The following is a 23279-nucleotide window of genomic DNA, read 5'->3' on the forward strand; positions in this document are numbered from 1 at the left end:
TATTTATAGTTTTCTATAGTTTGTTGAGCTTTTGTTTTGTTCTGAGAAATAAGGATTGATTTTTGGCAAGGGCCCTCCCCACCCCCCGATGTTTAACAATTATGAACTATTTAAGATACACCAGAAGGTATAAATAAAAATAGGAAGAACCTGCATCTACCCACCCACAACTTGGCTGAAGAAATAAAACACGATGAACCCTATCTCAGTGCTCTGGGTCGCCCCTTCACAATAAAATCCCCTTTCCTTGCTGGAGAGGACTATCCATCTGCAATGTGTGTTCCTGACATTGAGGCATATATAATTTGTTTTCATAGTTTAAGAAATGTTATGTAAGCAACTTTCCTTCTGCAGCTTACTCATTACCCCCAATGTTAGATTTTTAAAACCTCGCCAGTGGTTGCACTGAGCTGTAGGTCCTTTTTTTTTTTTTTTAAATTGTGCTCCATCCATTTGTGAATATACCACAATTTACGTAGCTGCTGTGCTCTGGATGAAGGCTTGGACTTTCTGTAATTGCCAACAGTGATTGATCTGTGCCAGGAGAGGAACTGGCATACCTCCTTGAGCTGACCAGGTGTAGCCAGTCATCTCTGGACACCTTCTCCCAAGTTTAGGTGTCCACCATCAGGCAGACCGGGTTTTGCTCCACCTGCTTGCCACCTCCCTCCCTCCTTGAGCCCTGGGGGAGGCTTGCAGATAAGTCTCCTCAGAGCAAGGACCTCCTCCTCCTCCAACCACATTTCCACCATAACACCACAGACACAGGGGTTGCAAAACGTTCTCTGTCGCTTTGGGCTTTGGATGTGGCGTGCAATCAAGGCCAATGTGTTGTATTTACTTGTCATGCCCCTTCCTTCTCCTTCAATTTTTTTGAGGGGTGGGGGGCAGGGAGTTTGTAGACCACCGACAGTTTTGAAGAGTCTAGGCTGTGGTCTTGAAGGAGGTCCCACAATCGGATTTGTTGGGTGGTTTCTCCATGATTAGAATCAGGTTGAACTTTTGGGCTAGACTATCCCTCAGGTGGTACGCCCTCAGTGCGATCCCTTGCTGGGCTGTCCATCTGCTTCTCCATTTCCAAGGTACTTTGTGCTTTATAAGTCATCGGCTGGGTGCCCTCTTCTCTGCAGGGAGACGGGATTTGGTGTCCCGCTCACTATCCACACTCGTTTCCCCCTAGCTGGTCGTGACCCACGCCTTCCTCCACTGTGGCACCAGTGGCTGCAAAGGGGAGCCCTTCTGGCCCTGTCAGTCATCATCTGCTTGCAGCAGCTGGCTCACTTCTGGAAACATGAGCCCCTCCTTCCCCTGACCAGAATCTGTCCTCTGCCCCCTCGTTTGTGTGGGCTGGCATCTCGCAGCGGTGTCACTGTGGCCTTTCACTCCCTACTTCCCCTACATTCGTTGACCATCGGGGCTCTTCTCTGTGAACTCCTTATCCCCTTTGCTCATTCTTTCCTTTCAACCGATTGCCTTTCTCCTGGTGGCACCCAGAAGTTCCTTATATTCGTGTCCAACACTGACCTTCAGCAGGGATGTGCCACGAATGCCCACGCCCAACACGGCACAGATATGAGAAGAGTTGGCAGGCCGCAGATGGAGGCCCTTGTCTGGAGCCCCCACCACCAAGCTGAGACTTAATAGTGACCCAGCTGGGGGCACTGCCTCCTGGAATTCCAGGTGGGTGGTGGTGAGGTGGCCACTGACAGAGCCCCGTGTCCCCCTGGGGAAGCTGAGGCCACCTGCCCTCCCCGTGGCCCCTCTGCCTTTGTGGCCTTGAGCTTCATGTGTTCATTTGCCGGGGGGCCCCTTCCTGCCACTCCACAGCCCCCATGAAGCCGACGAGACCTTTGAAGCTCAGTCACTGGGACCCTGGTTTCTAACCCAGAGAGATTCATGTTCTTAAAACTTTCTTTCCGCCTGTGGAATTTATCAAGGTCTTGTTTTATGGTTTGGAGGGTTTACACCTGGTTTAAGAAATTCCCCTGTTCTGACGGCTTTCCAGTGCTCTCTTGTAGCTGCTTCTTAGAGTTGGAATGTTCTCCTTCTCAGATTTAGGTCATCAGACATGGGGCAGGGGGCTGATTTTCTGTGGCCAGTTTGAGGAGGAGGTGCTCTGTTTTATTTATTCTAATCTGTCCCCATGATTCCCCTCCACTGTGCCACAGTAGGCGTGCCTGTGGCCCCGGGCATAGGCCGGTCCTCCGTGTCCATGTCTGTGTCTGTGTCCGTGTCCCTGTTTGTCTGTGTCCTTGTACCTGTCCATGTCCATGTCCCTGTCCATCTGGGAGCCAGTGCCTCCTCTCACCTGGTCTGGGTTTGTCCACCGCCCCCTTTCCTTCCCACACTTGTTCGAATCAGCGTGAATTTCCATGAGTCCCTGTGGGAATATAGTTGAGTTGCCCTGAATTCATATATTAATTTAGGGATAATGAACAGTGTTAAGATATTACTGCTTCAAAAAAAAAAAAAGATATTACTGCTTCCTCTTAGGGAACAGATAACCATCTCTAGGTATTTGTGCCTTTTAAATATTTTTTAAAGATTTTTATTTATTTATTAGAGACAGAGAGAGAGAGAGGCAGAAGCAGGCTCCATGCAACTTTTAGATATTCTCAATAAAGTGATTTTATTATCTCTGTAGTTGTCTTGCACATAGTTTGCTAGATTTATCCTTATTATCATAGTTTTTACATTTCTGTTGTACATGGTATCTTTTTTTTTGCACGTGGTATTTTTAAACACTGTCCTCCATTTCTCGATCCTTCTATCTCATACTCTCATGCACCCGCAGTGACCTCTTAATTCTAATAATTCAGGATTGCAGGTTTTCTTATTTTTTTGCCTTTTTTTTTGTAGATAATTATTTGGTTGTGCATAGTGGCAATTTTTTAAGGCACAAGTAGGTAAAATAAGATTCTTTTTTCCTTGCCCTCCTGTCATCTTCTTTTTTTTCCTAAGATCTATATATTTATTTGAGAGAGAGAGAGCAGGAGGGAGAGGGAAAGGGAGAGGGAAAATCTCAGGCAGACTCCGTGCTGAGTGCAGAGCCTGATGTAGTGCTCCATCACAGGACCCCGAGATCATGAACGGAGCGGAAACCAAGAGTCAGATCCTTAACCAACTGAGCCCCGCCACCCACCCCCCCAGGTGCCTCTCCTGTCATCTTTTTTGCGTTTTTTTTTTTTTGGAAGTATCTCTTTTTTTCTTGACCCAAAGTTCTGGCTAGGGCACCTGGCCAGCGAGAAGGAAGCTGAGAAGCTGACTCTTGCAGCATTTCCCCGGGGACAGTGATGCTTGCTGTAAGTGTTTGGAAGATGCCTTCCTTGGGTGCAGGAAACTGACTTCTTTTCCCAGTTGGCTGAGGATTTTCTGCACCAGCTGTGTTCTGTTTCCTCTGAGCTCCCCCCAAGCCCCTGCTCCGTCAACGCCTCAGGAATCACCACATTGGGGGACTTGCTAATGCAGAACTACGTTCGTGTTAGGGAGGATGATGTCCTTTAAAGAAATTCTTAGCACTTTTGGTGGCTTGGTAGCTCCATCTCTCTCTTTTTTTTTTTAAGATTTTATTTATTTATTCATGAGAGACACAGAAAGAGAGAGAGAGGCAGAGACATAGGGAGAAAGAGAAGCAAGCTCCCTGCAGGGAGCCCGATGTGGGACTTGATCCCAGGACCCCGGGATCACGACCTGAGCCAATGGCAGACACTCAACCATGGAGCCACCCAGGTGTCCCAGCAAAACTAGTCTTTGACTCCTGAGCTTGTGCATTCACTTGGAACTCCCATTATCTTCTCTTTCCCTCATTGACTCCAAAGCTTCTCTTTTTTTCTGGATTTCGGTTTCTGGCTCATTTTTTATTTATTTTTTTAAAAGATTTATTTATTTATTTATTCATTCATTCATGAGAGACACAGAGAGAGAGAGAGAGAGAGAGAGAGAGAGAGAAAGAAGCAGAGACACAGGCAGAGGGAGAAGCAGGCTCCATGCAGGGAGCCCGATGTGGGACCTGATCCAGGGACTCCAGGATCACGTCCTGGGCTGAAGGCAGGTGCTCAACCGCTGAGCCACCCAGGTGTCCCTCTAGCTCGTTTTTTAATTTCTTGAATTAGATGCTTAACATTAGTGCTTGGGGTCCATCCCCAGAGCTTTCTCCAGGGACCAGTTCAGGCCCAGGCTGCCTACTGGTGGCCATTCAGTGGAGCCTGGCCTCCCAGGTTTCTGCCTCCAGGCTGGCCTCAGGTGTGCTCACATTTCTAAATATATGCTAATAAGTCACCTGCCACAGTTAGGTCCACTGGGCTGCAGGGCCTGGTCGCTGGATCCCCGTGCTAAGCGCTGGTCGAAGCAATGCCTCTAAAGCTTCACACGTGCTCCCCGTTTGCAGGAACGGCCTATCACCAACTCCTGTCTCTCCCGCCTGACTGGTTCAAATCTGCTCCCAATCATTCTGATCCTCCTGACCTGTCAGCAGCTGAGATGTGCTTCAAAAGCTCCCACTCAGATCCCAGACCTCTTCATGTTGCCTGCGGTTGTGGGTTACTAGTTAGTTCACAGGCTCTGCCTCTGCATGACTCCTGGGAGCTGGTCCTCCTGCCCCTGCACTGCTGGGCGCCCCGGGGGCAGCTGTTGCCTCTCAGAACAAGGCGCTGTGTGTGGGGGTATGGGGCTGGTGACGGGGGTCCGTGGATCCCACATCTGCTGTTATGTTAAGGTGTTCGTCCTTGAGTTATTGCAATAAAGCTCGTTGGCCATTAGTGCATTTCTGTATAGGTGCACCGTGTGGGGCATGGGGGTGCACATGTGTGTGGGAGGTGTGTGCTTGTGAATTTGTGAGTGTATGTGGGGGGTGTGCCCCCACATGGGATGTGCATTCACATGAATGTTGGGGTGGGCAGGCGAGTGCACATGCACTCTGGAGAATCACATGGGGCGTGGATAGGTGTGCTGGGGTGGGCAGGCATGTGCACGTGCATTCTGGGGAGTCACATGGGGCGTGGAGAGGTGTGTTGGGGTGCAAGCACATGCACATGCATTCTGGGGGTTCGACTTTGCTTTCGGGGTCCTGCCACCCCATGCAGACTGCAAGGGCGTCCTCCCTCTCTCCCTCCACCCTGCAGAGGCTTCTCGGAGGGGGTGGGTCCGGCCTCCGAAAGCTTCCTCCATGAATACTTCGCTGTGCAAGGCTCTACGTCTTCATCCAATTTTTGTGATTTATATTTTCCATAATTCTGTTTGGTCAGGATTTTCAAATTTATTACACAGTTGTGCACTGTGTTCTCTTATAATATAGAAAGAACAGTCTGTGTTTGCTGAGTCTGCTCTCACTGAAATGTGCTTTCCTGCTCCTTTCCTCTGGGGGCGAGAGGCCCTCAGGCTGTGTGCACCCCCTTGTTCTGAACCTGCTCCTGCCCCCACATTTCCGGGGGACGCCTGTAAGGTCTCTCAGTGTGTTCCCGCTCCCCTTCCCCCAACCCCTCCAAAGACAGAGCTCTTCTACCCCAAACTGGCTTCGAAGCAGAGTTGGGCAGTGGGGGAGCGCTCACGGGTGGGGGGCGCTGAGGTGGAGATCTGGGTCATATGAGCTTGCAGGGGTGGGGGACCGATGTGGAAGCTGCTGGCAGAGCCGGGGCCCAGGGCTGGGTTATCTCCCCGGCTGACCCCTAAAGGGAGCACCCAGTGTCTCTTGGCGCTCCCACCCACAGGGCGGCCACCCTCACAGTTCTGTTCTCCCTCACCCGGCGCTCAACCCCCAACCCTGGGCCCCAGTCAAAGAGCCAGCACACGCTCTGTGGAGGGGAATCTGCCAGCTTTATTCACAGACCCCCGGAGATGGGGGCAGCCAGGACAGAGACATGTGGGGTGCCTGGGGGCAGGCTCTCCGCCCTCAGGCCGGGGGGCCAGACGCTGCCATGGGGGCAGCTCAGGCCGAGGGTCTCTGCCTCTGGGAGCTTCTGCGGCTGCTTCACTTCCAACGCCCACCAACTTTGCCCTTGGCCGGGGCCCCGGCCTTCTTGCTACTGCAAATGGAAGCGAGTTGACCTTCAGTGACTGGGTATTTGGGACCCCAGCCCAGCCCCTCCTTGGCCCGCGGCAGACCCCAGCCCCAACAGCTCTGCCCACCCAGGCTGCTATCAGGGTGAAGTGCCCTGTCTGGCCTCAAAGCCACGGGCACACATTCCAAGCAGCAGCGACTCACCTGTACCTGGACCGGTTGGGCCTGGGCGCATTGTTCCAGGATTGTTAGTGTGGTTAGGGGAGAGACCAGTGAGCCCAGGACACCCCCAACCCCTGCCAGGAGCTCGGGCTCCAGAGGCCACACCTCGGGTAGACCCTGAACCTGCCAGGGAGTCCTTCCTTGCAGATGGCTCTCATTGTCCCAGTTACTTATGCCTGGAAAGAACCTCCCAGGTCACAGCCACAGGGGCAGGAGAGGCTACAGTCATCTACCTTGGTCCCTGACTCTAGACCAGTGGGCCGGGCCTGGTCGACTCAGGGCCTGGGAGGCCTCTGTCCCAGTTCCTTAGTCACCAGTTAGAGCTGGATTAGAGAGCAGGAGGTCAGCACCCTGCAAGGTGGCCTCCTTAGCAGCCTGCCATGTCTGTCTGAGGCCCTTTGCACACCAGGGAGCCAGGAGAGAGCTGGGTGCTGGGTTAGGGAGCCATGGGTAGGGGGACAGGGTGTGTGGCTGCAGAAGCTGAACATTTGGGGCAACTTCTGGCAGTCTGGAGAAGGCCACCCAATTCCTGAGGATGGCTTCAGGAGAAGCCCTGGTACCGGTGAACATGCCCACGACCTGTGTCCTGCAGGGGTCAGCTGAGAACCTTTACACGAACACACATGCACATGCACACCCGCAGAAGGGCTCTCACGAGGCCTGCATCAGCCACACACAACAGAGCCCGGGATGAAATGGGGGTCACCTTCGCCTCTCCCCCTGGGTTGGGGAGCCTAGCCCTGGGAGCAGCGAGGGGGCAGGGGCCAGTGGAGGAGGGAGAGATCTCCAGGTCCATGCAGTCCTGGGAATACTGCACTGTGTGAGTGTGGACTGGCTGAGCGACCAGGCTGGGAGGCAAAATCCCAGAGCAGGTAGCTGGGAAGCACAGGCCCTTGCGGGTGAGCACGGTGCAGGCTTCTTGAGGTCTTTCCCAGATGCTGTGTTCATAGGTCCCCCAGACCCCGGGGTGACCTCGTGGATAGAGCATTCACTATCCTGAGGAACCAGTGGCTCCACCAGGATTGCAGGGAGACTGGTGACAAAGCCCAGGCTCCTGACGGCCTGTGCCGCTCACCTCTGCGGCAGAACAGCATGGGGGTGTCCAGGAGATCCTTCTGGAGGGAGCCCAGAACCACCCATATCCCTGAGGCCTATGGCCGGCCCTCCCCACGGTCTGCCTCCTCCTGGGCTCTGGGGTGAGGACAGAGCAAGAGGAGACTGCGGGTCCCAGGGTGCACGGCCCAGACACGCAGGCTCCAGTGGCCGGCTGGTTAGTTTTGTTACTGCCCTGCGAGGGTCGGCTGCCATCGGGATGGGCTGAAATCACCAGCCCCGTGGCGCCATGTGCCCGGCACAGAGCAACAGGTAGGAAGGCTACTTACTGCTTCTGGGCCTGATCGATGCGGCTTCTGAGATTGGTGATCTGTAAACAACACAGGTGACTTACCTGACAGGTCCTAGTAGGGCCAGGCCGGTTGTGGCCAGCACGGCCTTCTTCATCGGAGCCTTGCTGCCACACCAGGGCCACTTGCTCCCTTACTGTGTCCTGGCTCCTCTGCTTGGAAGACACCAGCTCTTGGCCCTTGGGACTCTTGCCTCTGACTTACTTTTGGTGGCCCGCACTGGAGACCCCGGGGCTGAGACACACAGCAGCCGTGGAGCTGGCCACTTACCTGCAGCCTGCGGCAGGATGTGGGGCAGGGGCGTGGGGAGGGAGGCCAGGCTCACAGAGCCCCTGATTCCAGTGGCTGCTGAGCAACCAGTCCGGTGGCCCACTTGCTCCTTTGCCCAACTGCTCCCTCCTCCTGACAGCCCAGAGGAGAGGCTCAGGGGGAGGCAGGGTGCTTCCCCACCTGCCTGCAAAGACGGCAGGTCAGCCTCAGAAGCCACGGGCTGCAGGGGGTGGGGAGGAGGTGGGGGCAGGAGGCTGACCTCCATCATCTCCACGCCCACCGCCACCGCCATCCTCAACGAACCAGGTTTGCCATGCGAGAGGCTCACCGTGCATCGCACACCACGAGCCTGGTCCAGGGTGGACTCTGGCTACTTACAACTTGGCCAGCATCTCCACTCTGGCCCGCATGTTCATGATCTAGAAAGACCAAGATGGTTAACAGGCTGGGCGGGTGGCTGAGGCTTGGGGGCCTTGCTGTGTGCTGGGCCAGGTTAGGCTGGGGCCCTCATGGCTCTTCCACCCCCCCCGAGGACCCACTGTAGGTCATGCACAGGTATGTCAGGAGGCAGTGGGTCCCTGACCTGACCCCAGAACCCAGAGTGGGGTGGTGCACAGGTGATGCCCACTTCTGCAAGTCAGCCCTCCCAGGGGACCCTTGAGAAAGGGCTGTGCTGCCCCCGAGCCTGAACACTGCTGGGCCACGGGGATGCATAAGCCAGGATTCACTAGTCCCTGGACGCCCTCTGTCTTGGTGGCCTGTAAGATCAGCCATGAGAGATGACCCTTGCGTGTGAACTGTCTTCCACCAGGGACCCTGGAGGACATTGAGGAGTTGGGGGGACCATGCCTCTGATGGCGAAGCTGGTGGTGTCTGTGTTTGCACGGAGCAAGTCAGTTACTGGAGGGCCTCCGAGGGGACTGTGTCTGCCTCGGACCGCTGTTCTGAGCTCTGAGCCCCTCCCAGGCAACTCTATACAACCATCCCCCTGATGACTCGGTCCCAGACCTCTTTCCCTGCTGTTGGGTGGGGGTGCGTGCCACCCTTCAGCTCGCACTGACCAAGGAGGTGACAGCACAGAGACCCGAGCCTGGGCACCCACCACCACCAGGAGCTCTGAGGGGGCCGAGGTCTCTGGCCAGCATGGCTGGGACCTGGCTTCGCAGAGAAGGCTGTGAGGGACACCACCCCGGTGCCGGAGAAACCTGGTGCAATCCTGGGGTGGACTCTCCAGAAGCCCCAGGTGATTCAGAACCTGGACCCCGAGGCCACTCAGCCCTCTGCAGCCTCCTGCTGCCCTCCAAATAGGGCTGATTGCCCTCAGAGGGAGCCCCCAGCCCCGGTCCCCGGCAGGAGAGTGGCCTTAGCCAGGCTCCATGGGGATGGCCATCGTGGGCTTCTCTCGGGCCAATGTCCCCTGTGGGTGGCTGAGCCCATGGGGCCTGAGGTTCAAGGTGTCTGCACTCACATCATATTTCTGGCGCTTCAGCTTCTCCCCAAACTCAAACTTGTCTGTTTCCAGTTGGTAGAGGGTGTCCCAGAGCTCCTTGGCCTTGTCCCTGTAGGGATGGCAGGGGTTAGCCTCGGGGAAGCCCTGGAAGGCAGGACCCAGGCCAGCCGCTGTCCTCCAGCCACCACAGGGAGGCTGGCAGGCTTGGAGGACACTCTGGCCATGCCCTGGGGCCACCCCCCACTGCCCACAGGCTGTGACACCCGCCCTACCTCAGCTTGTCCTCACTGAGGTGGTCAATGTTGAGTGGCTTGCGTCTCTCTGCCAGAACCTTCTTCTTCATCTCCCGGGCAGTCTGCTTCTTGCCTCTCTTCTGGTCAGCCTGAGGGGACAAGGCAGAGGGGCCTGGGCTCAGGTGGGGAGTATTGCACTGCTCAGTGGCGGTGGCTGGGGGCACGGACAGAGGCCGGGGCTCCAGGGCCCATGCTCACCTTGGCCAGGTAGCTGCTGTAGTTGGCGCCCATGGAGGACAGGGCTTTCTTCTTCTTCAGGTCATCCTCGGCTCTCCTCTTGGCATCCTCCTCCTCCCTCCGGGCTTTTTCTTCCTGTGGAGACCCCGGTCCCCAGGCCCTCAGTGCTGGGCTGGAATGTCCCCCCACCCCAGCAAGCTTTAAGGACCCACCCTGGGCTTAGCACTTTCTGGAAGCTATGCAGGACATGGGGAACTTAGCCCACTGTGTCTCCGCTCATTGGCTGGTGTCAGGATGCTTAGGAGGAGGACAAAGGAGGACAAGGAACCTTTCTTGGGTCATTGTTCTGGGGTCTGGGGTGGGAGTGGGGGGGGTGGTGGGAGCTCACCGCCAGTCTGTTCTGGCGCTCTCTCTCCTTTTCGGCGCGGATTCTCTGCTGCTCGGCTCTCTCTGCGCGGCGCTTCTCCTGTGGCCAGAGGAACAGGTTGGTGAGCCCAACCTTGCCAACACCATCACCCCTCCTCAGAGAACCCAGCACCCCCACCTCTGCCTGGAACTGCCCGCCGCACTCACAATCCTCTCCTTAAGAGCAATCAGCTCCTCTTCCTCCTTCTTGCGTGCTTCAAAGTGGCTGTCAATGAGAGCCTGCAGCTCCATGAGATCCTTGTTCTGGCGCTTCTTCTGGATGTCCTGTGGTGGGGACAGAACCCTTCTCTCAAATCTCATCCTGCCGGGCTCATCTTCCCTTTGTTCCAGCAGAGACACCCTGCCTCCTCTGGCCAACATGAAAGCTGAGGGCAGCAAGGGACCTTTTGTCCTCTCCCTGTCCTCATGGCTGCTGCCCTCCTCGGGGGCAGGAGGCTGCTTGACCCCTTAGCTCCAGGGTAGGAATGGTGCCCTCCCTGTGGGTGAGTCCAGGCCCTGCACAGCCCTGAGGTCATCAGCACCCCTGGGATGGACTGGCTCTGACTTGGCTCTGTTGTCATCCTCAGAGAAGTTCTGCATGAGCCAGACAGAGAGGAAACTGGTGAGTGAGGTATTTTATTAAGTAGACGGATGGATGGATGGATGGATGGATGGATGGATGATGGATGAAGAAAAGGATGGGTGGATGGATGATGGGTGGGTGAGTGGGTGGATGATAACTAGATGATGGATGGATGAGTTGGTGGATGATGGATAGATGGATGGAGGGATGATGATAGGTGGATGGATGGATGAAGGATAGGTGGATGGATGGATGGATGATGAAAGACAGGTATATGGACAATGGATGGGTAGCTGGATTGATGGATGGATGGATGATGGATGGGTAGATGGATAAGTGGATGGATGGATGGATGGATGGATGGGTGGATAGATGGATGATGGATGGGAAGACAGATGTCTGACACTGCAGAGGTTTCCTCTGGTCCAGAAATAAATTAAGGCAGAATTGCCGGCAAGCAGGAAGTGCTAGCTCTGGCTGCTTGAGAGCAGATGACCTTCACAGGCTCCTAGTGTGGAGCCTGTAGGGAGGTCAGGGGGTGGAGGCTGTGTTGATCTGGGTCCCACAAACTTACATCGAAGTCCACTTTCTCCCCTTCTGGGATCTTAGGAGCAGTGAGTCTGAAGAAGAGAGAGAGGCTCGTGAGTAGGGGCAGGTGGAGACCCTATCAGGGGGTTGGCCCTCCTGCCCTCTTGCTCGGGCACCCAGCTGAGGGCACACTGCCTGACCTTTGTTCTGGTCAGGTGTACACCCCACTGTCCCCAAAATGGCCCGACCTCTTTGAGAACGTTCCAGTCTCTTTTCATGTCCTTCTGTTTTTGATAACATCTCGACACGGAAAGGGCCGTTTCTCCCACATCTGTCTAGGAAGGGCACTCTCACTTTCTCTCTCACACAGATAAAGAAATGCAGCTAGGCCGGACCAGAGGCAGGCTGGTCACTGCAGGCCCCCAAGGGCTGTTGGCCTCTGCAGTCAGGAACAGCTATCTGGACGCTTTGCATGTCTCCGACCCATCCTGAATCTTTCTTTCTGGGGACCCAAAGGAAGGGGGCTGGGTCAAAAGCAGTTTGGGGAAGAAATGAGCCCCCAGATCGGGCTGGCTGTAACCGCCGTCAGCCCCGGGCCCTGCCCCCGTACATTCCAGATGGAGCAAAGAGTTAAAACAACAACACGGTTTTTCAAAACAAGCCACAGAAGAAAGTGGAACTGAATATGGACCCAAATGCTGGAACGGGAGAGGCTTTCCTAAGCTCAGAAGCATCAGAAGGTCCCGCTAGGGGAAAGATGGCCAGACGACTCCACGCAAATGAAAAACTTATGTATGTGAAAAAAAAAAAAAAAAAAAAAGCAAAAATTGAAAGGGGAAAAAAAAACCCCAACCCAGACTAGAAAAATATTTTCAGCAAGCACAGAGAAGACTTATATCCTTGTGCAAACCGATGGCTGAGAACACGTGGAGACGTCTCTGCCGTTAGATAAATGGGCAGGAGGCGCGCGCTGCCAAGTCTTGGGAAGAAAGGCGGCCAGTTAGCAAGCGCGCGGGAAGGGCTCCTGGCCATCGGAGGCGTGCGAACACAAGCGGCCCTGAGAGGCCCCCCTCATCCATCAGTGTCCCCGGGCGCGGCAGCGCGGGGCACAGACCCGCTCACGTCCACGGCGGAGCCCGCGCTGGCACGGCCCCCGTGGAAAGCAATTTGGCAGCGATCGTCAAAAGCCTGAAGAACGTTCATACTCTTTGACCCAGTAATTCCAGTTCTGGGAATGTGGCCTAGGGAAATAACCCGAAAGACGGAAAATGCTTTCCATCCAGCATTATTTATGATAGTAAAATATTGGGGAAAGCCTTAATGTCCTGCAGAAGAGGAACGGTTAGAAAAATTATGGTTTGTCCAATTGATGGAATATTATGTGGCCATTCAAAATATTTAAGAAGACTATGTAAAAACACGGAAAAATACTTATGAATAGTGCTAAATTTTAAAAAAGCAGAATTGAAGGTTGTATAGACAGTACGATGTTTGAAAAACAGCTCAGAGTTTAAATCTTTTTTTCCGAGCCCGACGCACGGAAAGAGTAGGAAGAAATAAGGCTTTTATTCCTCCCTGCTCCTTCCCGCAGTCTGGCTGGCGGGCCGGGAGAGTTATAGACGACTTTTTTTTCTTCATTGGACTTTTACGTATTTTCCAAATTTTCTTTAATGAGGTGTTTTATTTTCATAATGAAAACACAAACATTTTTTTAAAACTAGAAAATATCTGGGACCCAGCAGCTTTATTTAAAATTGCTGAAAAATAAAGTGCAATGGATGGAAATGTGCCGGCTGTGCCCTCGACACGCTGCCGTGTCCGTGGACCCCCGAGGGTACCCCATGTGGGAGCAGACCCCGGGCGTCCTGGTGGGCAGCGCAGGGCGCAGGCGGGATGCTCGGAGGGACAAGGGGGATGAATCACGCCCTGTGCACTTGCAAGTGCTCATCCAACACATTAGATTCGGAATCGTGAGGTTAAAAAAGAAAATCTCTGAAATGCTCACAAGTGGGTAAAGCAAGGGAAAGACCCTCCAGACAAGGAGACGGCTCCCCAGAGCCCCAGGGCAGTGAAAAATGGCAGATCCACCAGTGGTTTTGTTCTGAAGGGGCCACTGGGACCCTCCCTCCACCTACCTCTCACAGCTGTCTCTCAGCTAGGACCTGGGGGGGACCCTACAGCAGGCAGGCAGCGGTGGGGGTCCAGGAGCCCAGGAGGGAGCTCTGCGGCACCCCTCTCTCTGGCTTGTCTCACTCAACCCCCTGTTCCCCATCCCTCCTTGGCCTCCTCCTGCAGGAAGTCCTCCTTGCCCACCCTGGACGACCAGCCCACAGCCACACCTCACTGGGCCCCCAGAATTCATTTCTACTTCTCACTGGGGATGCGGCACCCAGGTGAACTCTGCTCCCCACCTGTGGGAGAAGGCATAAGCTGCCCCCAATGATCCCATTATCACCACGCGCCTTTGTCGGACCTCTAGAGCTTTAAACATCAAATCAAGGAGCAGAGACGAGGCTGCTCTCTCTCAGGGGTTTGGGGTGTCCTCCCCACAGAACCCAAATGTGTCATCTTCCCAGATGATCTCCTCCAGTCTCCCTCTGTCCTCCCTGGTGTCTGGACCTGCCCGGGCCCTGCACTCACCTGGGTCTTGGCTTCTCCTCTGGTCACCACAGCGCCGACGTGGGGAGAGGGGAGAGAAATCAGGTGAGCCGGGGGGCCTGCTTCTGCCCACGGGCTCCTGGGGACCTCCGGCTAGGGGCTGGGGGCTGGGGGCTCCTGCCTGGAGTCCTGCCTGCTTCCCCCTCTCCAGCTGAACCTACCACCCATGCTCCTGTCCTGCCAGCAACAAGAGAAGGTCCCTGTGGGGTCCCAGAGGAGCTCAGGGTGCACAGATTAGGATGTGGCGCAGGAGGGGGGATACGGGAGGAAGGAGGTGCTGGAAGCCAGAGGCACAGAGCCCTTGGGGGCCAGGCAGCGGGGGCTGCAGGGGTGGGGCCATGGGGGCCAACACCAGCTGGGGTAGCACCCTTCTTCCCTTGGTGCCCTGGCCGGGACCCCATCAGGGTCCTGCCCGTCTGGGGACTGGGCGGAGGAGCTGGCCGCTGGCTTCTTTGAGTCTCCATGGGGGGTTGGTGGAGCCCACCCTGGGAAGCCGAGACCCTCCCTAACACTGGAGCCTTGGGGCTGGGGGTGTGTGGTCCCTGGGCCTGATTCCTGGGCTTATTGGGTGACCCAGTGGATCTGGAACAACCAGCGTGCCCGGGGCCGTTGAGGCCTTGCTCATCTCAGCCCCAGGCAGAGGGCCCGGGGTGAACCCTCAGGTGGAGCCCCCCACGGTGGCCCACGGGGCCGCAGCTGAAGGGGCTCCCGACCTCCCAAGGGAACCTTAAGAGGCTTTTCCTCCTGAAGCTCCTGGGGGGCCACAGGGCATCCAGACCGAGGACCAGCCCCCCACCTGCCTGCATGGGCCTGGCTGCCTCTGAGCACCCCCACGCCCAGGCCTGGGGAGGCCCCGCTGGCCAGCTCTCGGCCTGGGCTCTGCACAGCTGAGCAGGGTCTTGCCCTCGCCCTCAGTCTCTGCTCTCTGCAAGGCCCTCTGCCCATCTGAGAACATGGCTTCGACTTCCTGCATGGCCTCCTTTGCCCTCGGCAGCCCAGGCGTGGGGCCGGGGTCTGGCTGCATATGCACTTGGTGTATCCCCCTCGGCCGGGCTTCCCCTGGATGCACAGGGGCCCACTGCAGGCCCACAGACGGTGTCTTGGCCATTTTGTAAGTGGGCTTGATGTCACCCTCTCCCTACACCTTGGGGGGAGGGGGCTGTGACCTGGGGAAACTGAGGAAGAGAAGGGGTGTGGTGGGAGCAGGAACCCCAGAGCAGAGGGGCAGAAGGAAGGGGCTGAGGTGTGTTTGCCCTCTCTGGGGGCCTAGCTGGAGCGGGCCCCAGGGGCAGGGGGTAAGGGGGGCGGTGCCACGCTGCAGAGCGGTGGCCAGCGGGGGGCAGCCTGGCATCCCCGCCTCCTGCAGGCCTCAGGGTGGGTCCCGGGGTGCCCGGTGACATTGTAGCCCCTACCAGCCAGATCCCTGGACACCTCTGCCTGCACGGCCGGGCGTCCACCCCACAGCACTGGGCCAGCATCCCCTGCATCTTCCAGGTGGCCTCTCTGGGGCCAGGAGAGGGAAAATGTCAGGGTGGTGTGCAGGGGTCGGGCCCAGCCCAGAGGCCCCCATGGCCCCACTGAGCGGAGGGGCCCTGACTGGAACCTGCGTCTGCCCCACTCCACTGAGGCTCGGCCCACCCAGGGGCCTCCTCACACCCGGGTGTGTCTGGCCCTGGCCTAGGTGGTGGGGAGAATGCCTCCTCTGCACTCAAGGCCCCTGGCTGTTCCAGGTCACTGCTGTCCTGCCCGAGGTCTCTGCCGACTCTCCGCTTCACCCCGCTTGGCCCTCATGCTCCCCTCAGCCTTACCCCTCCTGACCCCCCTTCTCTGAGGTGCTGTATGGGGCAGGGCAGAGGCGCCCACTCTGTCTCTCCTCCTCTGCTCTTCTCCACCCGACCCTGTTGGTCCCGAGGGTCCTGGTGGACCTCAGCACCGTTTCTGGCCCTGGGCTCTGTGCTCCAACTCGGGACTAGCCACCCCCGCCTTCCTGCTGGTGGCCCAGGAGGGGCCTCACCCCCACAACCCCTGCATGGTGCATGTGGCTGGGGGCCTAACCTCTCTCACTGTGCTCTCAGCCCATGGGAAGGTGGGGGGTCAGGTAGGGAGCAGGAGGGGGGCGGCAGGGGGCGTACCTTCCTGGACCTCTTCTGCAGGAACAGCACCAAGGGATGGCGGGAGGAGAGAAGAGAGAGAGAATCACCTGTGAGCCTTGGCAGGGGCCGTGGGAGGGGCAGATGCAGGCATCTGAGTGCAGCCACACTGTGAGTAGGTTACACCGCCCCTCTTGCTCCTGCGTGGCCCGAATGCCCGCTCACACCCACACGTGGTCACACGTGTGCACAGGCGCCCACACGGGACTGAAGTCATGGCACATACCTGGTTCATGAACTTCATGGGGAAGGGAGGGCACAGAACAAGAGGCAATACCACGCGTGGGTCAGAGGTCAAAGGAGGAAGGATCCGAGGTTAATGGAAACACCAGTCATCATTCAGGAGTGTCAGTGGCCGAGGACAAGGGGCAGGGAGTGTGCGGGAAGCCAGTGAGACATGGTCAGTGTTGGCAGGCAACCCCCCCAATTCCATCCCTGCCTCGCTGACCTGACGGGGAACCAAGGTTCAAGGGTAGATCTGAGGGTCGTCAGGGTCCCTGCCTCTCCTCAACCCCCGGGAGGGCCTAGCAGGGCCTGACAGCCTCTGGCTGGGGCCTGGTCAGGTGGAGGGCAGGACCTACAACCCAGGGAAGCAGACCCAGAGGGTGTCTCGCTTCCTGCCACCCCGAGAGCAGGGCCCACCTGCCCTTCCTGTCCTGCCTCCCAGGGCACACAGACGTGGGTGCCCCCCTCAGCTGCTCTGCTGGTGACCCCTCTGGTTGTCCACCTGGATCCCAGGAGTGGCTCACAGAGCGGGTCGAGGAAGATGGCCAGGGAATGACATGGTCCCTGTTGGGGGCCGATGGGCTGGTCCCTCCATCAGCCTGTGTTCACCCACCATCTGGCCTGGGGCCCTGACCCAGTTAAGGGGTCAGATTTGGCTGTGGGCTCTCAGTTACCCACCCTGGGCTGGAGGCAGAGGTTCAGGGACAGTGAGGCCAGGCCCGCCCACCACCAACCAGGGTCCCTGTGCTGGGGCATGAGCTCCGTCTGCAGCCCAGCCTGAGTCCGGGCCATGCATGGCCCTCGGGGACCCTCCGCCCCACCCCCGCTCTGGTCAAGCATTGGCCACGGTTAGTGGGTGCTGTTAGGGCCACATGTGGGAGTTCTCTGCTGGCTGGCACCCCGCTCCTCCCTGCCCTCTCCCCCACCCTGCGTGGGTTCCAGCCAGGCCCTGAGCCCCACATGGGGACCAGAAGTCCTGTGTCCTCATACCTTCTTTGTGGACTTCTGTAGCTAGAGGGGCGCCGGGTGTACAGGCAGCAGGAGGAGAGAGGAGAGGTTAGGCCAAGGGCACACTGCATGTCCTTAGGGGGTAGGGGCACAAGGGCCAAGGGTGCGGGGGTGGGGGCTGGGGTCCTGGACCCACTTACCTTCCTCCTGGGCCTCCTCTGGGATGGGGGCAGTGGGCATGGGAGGGGGAGAAGAAACAAAGACAGTCATTAGTGGTGCACCTGTGGTGGCAGGGAAGGAGGCCAGCCCCCGGGAGAGGGGACAGCTGGTGTGGGGGGGCCAAAGGTGATGAGCCCAGGAGACCTGGGCCTGGCCCCCGCTTCAGTCCCGTGACTACTCCTGGACCCCAGGATTCCCACCCCTCGCTCCCTCCTTGGGCCTCAGGACCCTGCCTGCCCACCCCAACGGGGGGTGCCTTCTTGGGAGGATCTAGCCAAGTCCTGCTCTGCAGGTGATGGATGTGAGGATGGGCGTCCACTGTCGTAGGGAAAGCCCAGGGACGTCTGGGCAAGCCACAGCCTCTGAGCGAGCCTGGGGTGACGTGGATGCTGAGGGTCTTGGAGGAAACGGGGGCAGGGGGCCCTTCCTGCCCATCACATGGACCTCCCCGGGGAAGGGGCGGCCCCCCAGGACCACATGTTCTGCTCAGAAATGAGTCTTTCCACCTTTTCAGCACAAAAAGAAATGTTTTGCTCACGTTGTTAGGGTAGCCAAGTGTTTTCAAAATATTTTCAAAACATAGCACCCAGAACGCCTCACGGCCGAGCCCTGCCTGATGAAGTTGCGTGAAAGCCTCCCCAGGGTTGAGCGGGTGCCAGGGATTCGGGGGGAGCTCCCACCCGCCTTGAGAACCACCTCTCTGTGCAGTTCCCAGGTGCGGCGGCTCTCCTGCACCCCACACCTGCCCGGGCACGACCAGGAGGCTCCCACAGATGCCGGGCCACACGAGGGAGGGGTCTCCAGATGAGCCCGGAGGTTAGGGCCCCAAGGCAGGGATGCTGAGAGACAGGGGGACACAGAGGCAGCGGGACACAGGGAAGGAGAGACACACAGGGTCTGCACAATCCGGCCCTTGGTATTAACGAGGGTGAGTTGGAAACCACGTGTCAGCTCTGTCCACACGGCACTACCAGGATGGGGATTAGTGAACAATTAATTAATGAGTTTGTCTAGTAGTGGATGAGGAGATGGGAGATTAGCAAGTGGCATTAATGATGGGGAGGACAGGCAGGTAACCCAAGTACGGGCTCTGAGAAGCCTCATGGGGGTGAGGCCGTGACCCGAGCAGAGTGGGGCAGCCGGGGTTGGGGTGGGGGACATGCAGAACTGCCAGGATTACCTTCTTCCTCGTACTGCTCTGCAAGGGGATAGAACACAGGAGCTGTGTCAGGGGGCGCCCCTGGGATCCCGCTGCCCTGCCCCCAGGCCTCTGAGGATGGAGCCTGGGGGGCCTCGGGCTCTGGAGGAGGTAAAGCCTCCGGCGAGGCCAGCGGCCCGGTGGGGTGGAGATGGGGTGCGGGGCCCAGTGCCCCAGGATGGCCAGGTCCCCAGGAAAGGTCGTGGGGCCAGAGACCCCTGGCCTGCTCCCAGACAACTGTGGAGGGCAGGTGGGGTGTACGGGGTGGGGTTTAGACGTGACCACATCTGGGGATGTGTCCTTAGAGGAAGAGGGGTCCTCTTGCTCAGAGGAGGTTGGTCTAGCGCAGCAAAGCTCAGACTTCCTTCCAGGGTTCCCAGGGAGGACCGTGCTGACCACCGTCAGGCGGGCTTGTCTCGAGTGTGACTTTTCCTTGGGGGTTGGGGGCGGACGCAGAGGGAATATTATTTGACACTTACCCTCGACTTGTTCACTGTTGTGGGGGTCAGGGGTGGGGGGAGAGAGAGAGAGAGAGAATGGGTGAGTGCGGCTTTCACTCAGTGGCTTCTGCACACAGCCCAGGTCCAGGGGCGCACGCAGGGCGCGCAGGGCACGCAGGGTGGGTGGTTCCTCGGGCGGGTACTCACACTTCCTCGTCAGACATGGTGGCGGGACTGTTTCTGGGGGGGGAAGGAACGGGACCAGAGTCAGAATGGCCTTGGTCTGCAAGTGTTGGAAGGGGTGAGCACTGGGCGCCGAGGGCTGGGGGTGTGAGGATATCCAAGGACAGGGTGGAGGCCAGCTCTCCGGCCTTGGGCGGGCCTCCTCCTCAGGCCCCCCCAGGCCTCCTCGCCGCACTCAGATCCCACCCCGCCCCCCTTCCTGCCCTGGCTCCGGCCTGGAGTTTGGAATCCCGGGGCTGGACGGGATATTGGAAGGTCGTGGTGTCCACCCCCACCCAGGGCCGACATCCTCTCTATAGCATTCCCCGAGGAGGGTCATCCAGAATGCACGGTGCTTGTCCAGCCTGTTTTGGACTGCAGAAGAGTCCTGCTGATGTGGCTCGAAACCTGCTGCTCGATGGTCTCTGCCTTTGGGCTGAGGTGTCCGGGGTGGGGGTGGGGTCCCTGGCGGCCCCTAGATCATAGTGTGCGGGGCCTTGCCGAGTCTTCACACCCTGCCATCCCTGTGACAGCCCTTCCTGCTGTGAGCCCGCAGCTCCCTTCCCCACCTGAGGGTCTCCTACGGGGACCCCACGTCCTCCTACGTGGGTTCCCTGGGGTCCTCCACAGCCCTGGGCCGTGCCCTCTCCCCAACTCTCCAGAGTGCACCACCCCGCCACAGAGCAGACTGGACCCTGGGCTCACGGGGCCGGGGTCTGAGCTGTTTCTGCACGTGTCCCCCAGCCCAGGGCCCTGAGCAGGAGCGGAGTGGACAGCCCCCTCTGGCCGGCCCTCCTCAGCCTGCGTTCCCAGGCCCCGTGGATGCTCTTGAATTTGTCAATGTCTGCAGGGAAGCTCTGTGCCCGGGCCCTGCGCACGTGTGCAGGTGCGGCCGGCGCCAGGCCCGTGCGCTCGGGGACCCTGGTTCCGTGAACTGGCCACCGCGCACGCCTGAGGCGGTCCGGGGCCTGGGAACGCTCTGAGCAGCTGCATCAGAATGTTGGCCCGGGGCTGAAAACACAAAGTTCATGACAACATATTGCAGCTCAGTTGAAGACAATAGCTGTGCCCCCCCCAGGGAGCTTCGTATAAGAAAAACACAAGCTCATCATCTAAAGATGCATTTACATCACATCCATCGCTAAGGTGGGAACAGTTTTCCGAAGCCTCTGTCAAGAATGTTAATTTTCCCAGTGCAGTTTAAGCTCCAGGCAAAATTAACCCCCAGATCTCTGCTCCCCGAGTCCCAGCCCAGAAACGGCCGGGCTCCTTCCCGAAACAGGACTCTGCTGCCCCCTCCAGTTCCAGCCTCCTGCCTTGTGTGCCGCTGGGGGTCTCAGCCTCCTGGGGGGCACTGCCACAGCCCCTCGTCCCCCACCTTGTCCCTGACCCAGCCCGGGGCCTCACCCTGCTGGCCCCCCTCAGCCCTGGCAGGGCCCTACACCTGTCGGCAGCCTCAAGTGGGGGCGGTGGTGGCCCGAGCCCAGGGGCCGGTTATTTTTAAGGAGCCAGTGGCAGCTGAGATGTCCAGAAATAGGCACCCAAATTAGCCAAGACACCTCTGTCCAGAAACCCAAGACGCAGGGAGGGGGGCTGTGCGGGTGGCCGGCACTCAGGGCTCCGCAGGGCCAACTCACCCCGTGCCCCTGCAGGTGTCCCAGGCCCACCTAAGCTCCCGCATCTCACCCTCCTGCCTTCTGGGGTGCAGGCCAAGGGGCCACCCAGAGGACCCCGTAACCCCAGGCAGGGTGCCTGGAAGCCCCACAGTGTGGGCAGCAAAGCCTCACTCGCACAGGGAAGCTGAGGCTTGTCCAAGGTCCTGCCCCCATAGCCGGAGGGAGCCCTGAAGGCCACACCATGGAGCAGCTCTGTCACCTCAGCTCGCTGTCTGTCAGGGAGGGGTCAGGGTGGGGTGTGCTTGCTGAAGGGCAGGGGACAGCATTTCGACAGCTGGGAAGGAAGTCAGTTGTCCTTTTCGTGCTCTGCCCTCGGTGAGCGGTGGGGTGTGAAAATAGCCCCTGAGGTCAGAGCTCCTCGGAGACACGCACCCTCCTGCCGTCCTCCCCTCTTTCCCAGGTGACACAACGGTGCGGGGGACGGGGGGGCCTTGCCCTCACTGGCTGTGGGCCCCAGGCCGTGTCGCATCGGCCCTCGTCTTACCCTGAGCTGGCTCCTTGCCCTGATGCCCCCCCACGATGGCCGAGGGCGCAGGGAGGGCGGGAAGTCCAAGGAGCAGGGGCGGGGCCTCTGGGCACACGTGCTCCCCCTCCTTGGGCAGCTGGACGGATCCCAGGTGCCCATTGCGTGCCCCCCCCCCGGCCCCGTTCACTCCTGTCCTTGACCTGTGGGAGCCGTCCCCCAGGTCCCCCTCACCCTCTCCTCATGGAACCGCTTCTGGGGCGAATGACACAAGACCCCTCGTGTTTGTCTCCACACATGGTGGGGTTGGAGGCAACGACCACATAAGGCCCAGAGCTCCCGGCTTCTGCGAGGAGCTGGCCCGGCCCCCCAGCTTGCCGAGCCCCAAGGGAAGGCCCAGGTGGCCCCGGGGGGCGAGCCAGGGCATAGCAGTAGGCGGCCCTTGGAGCTGTGGGCAGTGCCCAACCCGGGCTCCTCATCTCCCTCCAGCCTGCTGCCCCTGCTCCCTCCAGGGAGCCCCCACCTGCCTCCTCGGGCCTCCCTCGCTGCTGGGCTGGATTCGGAGCTGCGTCCCCCATGTTCAGAGAATGTTACCCTCCATGCCAGCACCCTTGGGACCCTGGGGTGGCTTTGTGGGTTCTCTAAGCTGTCACGCTCAGAGCTAAGACACATGCAGACATGGCACCCTGAACCCTCAGCACCCCGGGACCCCAGATGCGTGTCTAGTGTTGGGCCAGCCCTGCCCAGCCCTGGGCCATACCAACCTGTGGCTGAGTCTGGAGAGAAGAGCTCCCTGTGGACAGGACCGGCTCAGGCACTGCCCGCTCGGCTCACGCCCTCATGTTATAGTGACATTTGATCTTGCCCAGCAGCCCATTGGCCAGGGGCTGGGTGGCTGGGCTCGTGGAGCAGGCGGGAAGGGGCTGTGCCCATGTAGGCCCCTTACCAAGTATAGGAACAGCAGAGGAGGAGGCCTGAGGAGGCGAGGGTGGGGGGGACATGTCTGGAGAAGGAGACAAGGTCCACCCTCCTCCCCCGGGAAGTGTCAGCTTCTATTTTTACCCCCCCACCCCCACCCCGACAGAGGGCACATTCCTGATGGGCTGAGGAGGGGTGGCAGGAGGGACTAGGTGGCCCCAGGGACACAGCCCAAGGCTCTTCTGGGTCCTCAGACTGGGGCTCTTACTCCCCAGCCCAGCTGCCCTCCCCCGGAGATGTCCCTACATGCCCACCTGCCTCCTCCATCAGAGCACGTGGCCCGAGGTCTCAGGGACCCCCAAGGAGTAGAGGGCCCTGTGAGCCCCCAGCCAGGCCTCCAGCTGTGCCTTGCTTAGTGACCAGACCTGGGACATGCAGGACAAATGGGCGAGATGGTAACAGCCCAAGTAGGATCTCCAGCACTGAGGGTCCTCCCGAGCCCTAACCCAAGGCCAGAGCTGCACTTCCGCCATCAGTCTGGCAGCTCCTCGTGTCAGGGTCCAGACCCCGGGCCTCTCTCCCCACGGCCAGGTTCAGTGTGCCGCTCACAGGCGCTCCACCATGTCCCCGTGGAGCCTGGCCGTTCTGTCCTTGGGACTCCAGGTGGCACCATCCACCCGGCAGACATGGTGCCCGGGCCTCGGATGGTCCCTCGCTTGCTGGCAAGGCCACCAGCTTCAGTGGCTCTGCCTCTCGGATTGGGGAAACTGAGACACAGAGATGGGCCAGAGCCATTGGGCACCTCAATCCAGACCCAAGGGCTCTGGGCGAGGGGC

At 58.8% G+C, this 23279-nt stretch overlaps 1 protein-coding gene across 5 annotated transcripts; it reads right to left on the reverse strand.

Moving 5' to 3' along the window:
* Positions 1–5792: 5792 nt before the first annotated feature.
* TNNT3 (troponin T3, fast skeletal type) lies at positions 5793–22448 on the reverse strand. 5 transcript variants are annotated; one of them, XM_077862881.1, is made up of 17 exons: positions 22290–22446; positions 19372–19404; positions 19204–19217; positions 18707–18724; positions 17508–17525; positions 17350–17370; positions 16361–16372; positions 16117–16131; positions 13967–13985; positions 11373–11418; positions 10384–10500; positions 10199–10276; positions 9832–9945; positions 9613–9722; positions 9359–9449; positions 8269–8309; positions 5793–6020 (listed from the first exon to the last, which is right to left on the reverse strand). In XM_077862881.1, the coding sequence occupies exons 2-17, from the start codon at positions 19386–19388 to the stop codon at positions 5966–5968; spliced, it is 786 nt and encodes a 261-aa protein (XP_077719007.1). In that variant the 5' UTR covers positions 19389–19404; positions 22290–22446; the 3' UTR covers positions 5793–5965. The 5 variants fall into 5 exon arrangements, with proteins under 5 accessions (XP_077719007.1, XP_077719006.1, XP_077719008.1 ...); XM_077862880.1 differs by lacking the exon at positions 8269–8309 and adding an exon at positions 7600–7640 and having other exon boundaries at positions 22290–22444; XM_077862882.1 differs by lacking the exons at positions 8269–8309; positions 16361–16372 and adding an exon at positions 7600–7640 and having other exon boundaries at positions 22290–22444.
* Positions 22449–23279: the final 831 nt, after the last annotated feature.

This window comes from Canis aureus, chromosome 21, assembly GCF_053574225.1.
Source record: "Canis aureus isolate CA01 chromosome 21, VMU_Caureus_v.1.0, whole genome shotgun sequence".
NCBI classification, from domain to species: domain Eukaryota; kingdom Metazoa; phylum Chordata; class Mammalia; order Carnivora; family Canidae; genus Canis; species Canis aureus.